The following is a 7,392-nucleotide window of genomic DNA, read 5'->3' as shown; positions in this document are numbered from 1 at the left end:
CTCAGCGTAACCTGGGTTGTAACATCCCGAAGGATCGGCACAACAGGAAACCGAGGTTTCCTTGCCACGAGACCCCAAAGGGTCAGTGTGACGAGAGGCACGAGAGCCCAAGGGCTCAGTGCAACCAGGGTTACGAGACCCTAAACGGTCAGCGTAACGGGAGACCGAGGTCTCCCTGTCACGAGAACCCGAAGGTTCAGCGTAACTGATGGAACGAGAGCCCCAAGGCTCAGCGTAACCATCATTACAAGAGCCCGGAGGCCCAGCATAACTGGAACTCAAAAGTTCCAAGTCGCGAGATCCCGAAAGTTCAACACGACAGAGGCCCGAAGGACTCCTAGGGACATGAGAACCTGCAGGATCAACATGGACTAGAGCCCGAAGGGTCACGATCACGCCAGCTCAAAGGGTGATCGTGAAGAGACCTCGAAGGGTCAACGTGAGGAGAACCTGCAAATTCAAAAAGACGTCTCCTAACAGCCCAAGGAGGAGAACGTCCAGGATGGAGAGGGGTCACAAACCCTTCCAGCCTACGATCCTCTGAAGAGGAAGGAGAGCAGACTCCGCCCGAGGGGGAGATTGATCTAGCTCGGGAGATACCTCCTCCGAAGGGAAGGTTTGTTCTCCCAAAGGAGAACGTCGCTCAAGACAAGGCTCTCCCTTCGCCCCTAGAGGAGAACCATGAGCGTGCGGGGACCGCCGATGCCCCGAGGCGATCTTTTCTCGCGAACAAGAGACTCATTTCCCAAATGGGGAAACTTGCCTCGGACAATATTCTACCTCCGCCCCTGGTGGATCAGCAAACTCCTTGGCATCGGAAACAGACTCAGAGCCTGACCGATGGGCAGCAGCGCCTGCGCCCACACATAGAGGATCAACCTCCCCGGAGGAAGGAAACAACTGCCTTCTCTCTGCTGCCAACTGAAGGAGCTCAAAGAGAGCTTCCTTTGAAGGGGGACTATCGACACCTAGCGATGACCAAAAGGATGAAAGATCCAAAAAAGAGCAGGCACTCCCTGGGGGAAGGGAAGGAGCTGACTCACTAGGGGAGCCAGCTTCACCTACCCCACAAGGTTGACCTGGAGTCACAAGCCCTGCGCTGTTACTCGGCCAAGCCCCGAAAGGGATGGCAGAGGTACAGCTTCGGAAAGAGATCAGGGGGTAGAAGAAGCAGAGGCCAGCGATTTCTTCGATTTCGAGGAAGACCCCAAAGGCGAAGAATCACGCTTAGCCTTCTTCTTCTTACGCCCGAACCTCTCCCACTCTCGACCCTCAACACAGGTGTCATCCCGTGAATACCGATGGCCCTGGTAAGCCAGGCACAGGAGGTGAGGGTCCTTCTTAACGGACGACAGGACTGCATACCGGGACTGCATGTACACACACCTGTAACAAAAGAAAAAGAAAAAGCGAAATAATGGTCAAGCAAGTCAAATTACAAGAGAGAAAGACTACACTCTACCGAGCCAAAAGCAAAAGTGGTTACTTAGCCGACTGGTGTGAGTGAGCAGGGTAGCCAGTTTACCCCACCCCTGCTAACTAGCAGATGGGGGTAGTTATCCCTCACTAAAATTGTCTTGACTAGTCTTTCAGATTTTCTGAAAGTAATAACCTCTATAAATAGCGAAGGGTTTGTATTTGCGCTGGAACAAATAAAATATCCCAAATTATCTGATCAAACAAGGAAGATGATGGCAGTGATTGGTAACACGTATGTATGAGAACAGCTCTTTTAAAAATGAACCTGGTAAAGAATAAATTTCGGTCCTTACTAACCGCTGGACACTTAGCCCCTTAGGTGTTGCCACATCAGCCATTCAGCCTGATATTGACCAGGTGGTCCAACAAATGCAAAGTCAGCCATCCAACTAGATTAAATTTTAATTTGGTTGCATAAAGGTTAGGATATTCCCATCAATTCAAGTACACAGGTATCCTTATATGCATATTACTGCTATATCTAATAATAATTACGCCCCAAGAAATATCCATATATAATTCAGATGGGTAGCTGGGTGAGAAATCATCAGTATTTTGTTTAGGATGGGAATGTTAGGAACCTTAGTTCTTGAGATAATTCGCCTGACATAGGTCAAAGGAGGACTTTTATTTCATTTTGTATTATATATTACATTCATATGTGTGAAGCCTTTTGTTACTGCAGAATGTTTTCAATAGTTAAAAATCCAAAACTAATTTTGTAGTTGATTTTTTATGTGCGGCCCTCCATAACACAAGATTCTTGACTAATGGCCCTTGTTCTGAAAAGGTTGCACACCCCTGCTGTACAGGTTGATCTGATAAGTGGTAGAGTAAGTAAGGAAGTGCAGGACCAAACCCTCAGATATTGAAGATAATGGGAATTCAGGAATAGTGTTCAAAGGATATAGTAAAGTAGAGAAAATTTATTTCACAACTCATAAAGGTGATAACTGAAAAGAAAACATTTATACTGATGCTGATGAAAATAACTGTTCCCTAAAATATTTAAATACAGAAGTAGATTTTTTAATCTTACCTTTAGTGAGTTCCATAAGAGACATGGGTCTATCAGGATTTCTCATGGTATCTTCATCTTGAAGGGTGTTGCCTAAAGGAGCTACATTTGGATTAAGGTCTTTCCCAGTTCCTTGATCAACATCCTTCATGGACAATGATGTTTTCTGCCCTGTGAAGGATAACACTTTAACCTGAAAATATGATAATCATTAATGAAATCCAAAATATTATTTTCCTGTACCTGAGGCTAAAACTTCCATTTAAACATGGTAACAATACTAAACATTAATAAATACTGATGAGCTGGTGGCTTCAAAGCTATGGTAACAGTGAATAGCATTCCCCTGTTGCAACGCCTATAATCACAAAAATTATTAAGAAAATAGATTTAAAATCTTTTGATAACTTATAAGACTTTGATGTATAACAAATTAAGCCCTATATCCTCAGAAATAAATAAAACATTTATTGCATTAATCATATTACTTGAATGAGGTTATATATTTCCACATGCACTTACCTTAACTTTTTGGCCACGCATTACAACGTCAGACACATTAGTGACTCTTCCTTCTCGACGTAACTGAGATATATGCACCAGACCTTCTAACCTACGCCGTAAACCTTCCAGTTGAACAAAGCAACCAAAATTCAAGATATTTGTAACTTTACCTTCATAAATCTGAAAAATAACAATAAAAAACTAATTTTATATCAAAATGAATCAGTTCAAGGTGTATCTAATATTCATTTGCCATATACTTTGAAGCACAAGCCTTGGCAACATAGCCAATAAAAATGAGGTTTCTTGAGTGGATTTTAGGATTGGCATAGGTAGTAACAGAAAAATGCCACCCATCCACAGCACTAGCAACATTGTTTATTCTTAATTACTTTGCTTTGAAAGCACTAGGTGTAGGGAGGAGAGAGGGTAAGTAATGAATACTAGGTAAATGTTGAGAGCTCAAAGGAAATTGGGTTCACCAACAATCCTTTTAATCTTATGGAAACAAGGGTTCCTAGGAGGACTGTACAAAAATTATGAATTTGAAAGTAATTTTTATTTTTTCTAACGATACAAACTTGTAGCTATTTATGGGATTATATTTTCGGCAAAGCGCTTAGTGTCCTTGGAGAACGTTATTGAGGCAGTTTTACGTATTTTCATTTCATCTTATTTTATGTAGCGAACCGTCGATTCATTCACTCCGTAAATGCTGGCAAGAGACGCATAGCTACTGCCTGCCTTAACCATGTCCAATAATTTAACTTTCTCACTCACCGTCATCATTTTTCTCTTCTTCTTGGGTTCACTAGAGGATGTAAAGGGTAGAGGACGTTTAGGAGCCATTTTCAAGGGCGTCACAAGCACTATTTTACACTAAACAGCTAAAAGTTCCACGCAGCAAGACTAAGCAACAGAAGCGAAGCAAGAGAGAACAATGAATGCAGTCTCCCTTCGCTGGGCGCACATCAGGGAGAGATGCTGGGTAAAGCATCTCGGCGGCTCTGCCAATCAGCTTGCAAGATTCTGGAGCCAAGATGGCCAGAAAATCAGAGAGGTGGATTTTGAGTTGCGCGCCATCTCCGTGTTGATACCTGATGTTCTACTGTATGCACTGAGATCGCGAAACTTGAGCCACGAAATGGCAAGGGATTACTGTATCCCCCCAAAGGTAAACGAGGAACTACGCTATTGCAGGAATAGTCTCATTGAGGGGAGAGATACCCTTTCCATGACACTAACTACAGATAAAGGCCACTTGGCCTGGTAGACTAAAGCTGAAGATCAATGCAGGTATCCCGACATCCTCTTTATGACAAGTCTGCTGGGCAAGACGAATCTTGCTGGCAAGATAAGTCTGATGGAGAGACGAGTCTGATGGGGGAAACAAGTGAATGAGAGACGTTGAAGGAGGCCAATGGGATTCGCCAACTCTCTTGGCCGAAGCCAATATAAATGGGAGATCTGCCATCGAGGTCAGGAAAAGATCTGCTGCTTGGTGTCCTGGGTCGTAGGGGGCACCCTTCAGGGATTGAAGGACGCGAACCATGCTCCATGGAGGAGGTCTCCCTTTCAACTAAAGCCAGGTAGGCTCGAATCTCTGTATGAAGGTGAGGCTCAAGGACAAGTCTGATGGGTGAGACGAGTCTGATGGGTGAGACGAGTCTGATGGGTGAGACGAGTCTGATGGGGGAGACGAGTCTGATGGGTGAGATGAGTCTGATGGGGGAGACGAGTCTGATGGGTGAGACGAGTCTGATGGGTGAGACGAGTCTGATGGGGGAGACAAGTCTGATGGAGGAGATGAGGGACAAGTCTTCTAGCAAGAAAAGACTGCCGACAACTAGGCCTGCTCTGAAAAGGAAGGGCAAGTTATGGACGAACCCAACTCCTGCCGGAAGAATCCCCAGTAGGGGAGATCAAATAGGTTAGGGAAGTCTTTCCCACGGATGGGAAATGGCGACTAACTTCCGCTGCTGCCATCGGCAATTATCCCCACAAGCAGGAAGATTGCTGAACAGTGGCTAGTGAAGGGACTCTTCCTTGGAAGGGAAAGGTCCAACATCTGGAGGCAAACCTCCAGGCAGCACTCTCTGTTTCCAATCAGCGAGCTCTAGCTCAAGAAATTACAAAATATAATAAACAGAGGAGCAAGATTGATAAAAGGTGTCCCACCTAGAGAAAAGATCACCCATATACTAATTAATTTACACTGGATGCCGATTAAAGCAAGAATTGAATTTAAAATATGTACAATAACACACCAAGTTATCAGAACCAGTCATCCAAAATACTTAAGAGAATGGCAACATATTGCGCAGCCAACAAATTGTGTCAACACAAGAATAGTTACAGATGGTTTCAAACAATTAGAACCTAGATATATGTCTACTGTAGACTCCAGAGCCTTTAAATATGCGGCCCAGAGACTATACAACAAGCTCCCACGAGTCAAAAGTAAAAAGTGATGAAACATCACAGGTGTGTTTGTGAGCTTGGTAGCCGGTTACCCCTCTGCTAACTAGCAGTAGGGTAGTTACACTTTGCTAAGTATTATTGCTAGTCTTCTAGCTTTGCTGGAAGTATAATCCCTCTAAATAGCAAAAACAGTGATGAAGTACCGTAGACAACGCAGACCTAATACCTTTGACAGTTGGGGTTGAAGTGCATTTAGCATGACAGAGGAAACAAATTCTCATAATAATATTGATATGAGATTTTGTAATCGAGGTATTTCTAGATTTAAACCATTGGAAATAGGTTGAACCTCTGAGAGATGATGGGAAGTTTAAGAGCTCTCCTGAAAGAGAAAGCTAAGGAAGATCTAGAAGACAGGGTATATATCTGGATACAAATCTCTTACGACAGAATGGAAGGGATTAGGATATTCCAGCATTCTTTTGCAACCTGAAGTAGTAAATCATACAATAGTGATTTCCCCAATCTTTCTGGATTCCACTGATTATGATAGAGGCTCTGGGACTAGTAATAAAATCATAAACAGTTTTCAACTTAGTGAAGAGAAACAAAGGTCTACTTTAGGTCTCCTCATTCCATAATTGCTACTAGGTCCTATGGAAATAATCATTTTCACTGTTCAAAAGGAGTCTTCTTTTTCCAAGCATGAAATTGAGGCTTCAGAGATATGCATCTTGCCTCTGGCTGGCAAAGTACCGTATTTGACGGCCTATAAGACGCACCCTCATTTCAGCAGGTCAGATTCAGGAAAACAGTTTTTAGTGTATTTAAGCATATATTGTTGAAAACATTCAAGCTGTACATTACACAAGTGGAAAAATACTGTATATTTCCCCACACAAGATGACCTTCACATATGACGAGGTCAAAAATTAAATCAAATTTAAATGAATTTGGGTCATATTTGCTCTATAAGACGACTGGTGAATTACAAAACCATCAGTACATAGGCTAGCTTTTGTTGTACAGTATACTTAATAGTCCAAAATAAATTAAATAAAGACCATTTTATATCATGCTTTTGCTAACCACGCAACTTGAAACCAAAACCACTTCTTTGTTTGCGTTTCATCACTGATCATAACAAAACAAACAAATGCATTTATACATCTGTGTATAGTTTAGCTTTTGCAGCAACAAATATCTTACCAAGTATTGGTTATGTAATAATAATGTTATTATTAAGTTTGTTTTATTTACTTCATCATTAGTAATTCATAATACCTATAAATGAAATAAGACCGATTTTATATCAAGTTTCACCTAATAAACACTACCTAAAACAGAAAATGTTGTTTTGTTTACATTTCGTCGCCGATCATAACAAACAAACAAACGCATTTACACATGCAAGTGATAACTAACGATACTAAGAGCTTTTAGTAAAGATGTTATTACAAATATTTTCCTTGCCATATCCCTAAAACTTTCTAAACGTTGCATTAGAGGAAAACCATTTTATTTGCATTTAGTCAACAATAACAAAGTACCGCTAATACGGTATGATGTGACAAAGAAGATGGTGCTTGACTGGAGAAAGAGTGAGGATAATTCAAATCATGGTGGATTTTTCATGATAAATAAATACGCAAATATGACAAATTCGAAGATAATTTGTATTTTTCTTAATGATACAAACATTTAGCTATTTATTAGGGGTTATTACTTTTAGAAAACCTAAAAGAACGAGCATTAAAAGTTTTCGAGGGTTAAGTAACCATTCCGCTAGTTAGAGGGGGTAACGGAGGGGGGGGGGTTTTAGCTTGCTACCGCTCCCACTTACATACAGGTGATTCAGTTCACTTTGCTTGGCGGTAGGACTGGCGGGTAAGTTTGTATAAATAGTTAAGGTTTGTATCATTAAAAACAATTACAAATTATTTCTGAATTTGTCATGTGTTCCCTAATTG

The 7,392-nt window shown here is 41.7% G+C and overlaps 1 protein-coding gene across 2 annotated transcripts in view; it reads right to left on the bottom strand.

Annotated features, from left to right (window-relative positions):
* pea (ATP-dependent RNA helicase pea) overlaps positions 1–7,392 on the bottom strand; it is a 274,698-nt gene that overhangs the window by 208,343 nt on the left and 58,963 nt on the right. For both annotated transcript variants that reach the window (XM_068386568.1, XM_068386562.1), the window contains exons 4-5: positions 3,020–3,181; positions 2,519–2,690 (exon numbers count right to left, since the gene is read on the bottom strand). In XM_068386568.1, coding sequence (XP_068242669.1) covers positions 2,519–2,690; positions 3,020–3,181 — 334 coding nt within the window. The remainder of the gene's footprint in view (positions 1–2,518; positions 2,691–3,019; positions 3,182–7,392) is intronic.

Source organism: Palaemon carinicauda, chromosome 1, assembly GCF_036898095.1.
Source record: "Palaemon carinicauda isolate YSFRI2023 chromosome 1, ASM3689809v2, whole genome shotgun sequence".
NCBI classification, from domain to species: Eukaryota; Metazoa; Arthropoda; class Malacostraca; order Decapoda; family Palaemonidae; genus Palaemon; species Palaemon carinicauda.
Note: the sequence above shows the minus strand (reverse complement) of the source record. Positions and strands in the feature narration are given on the sequence as shown.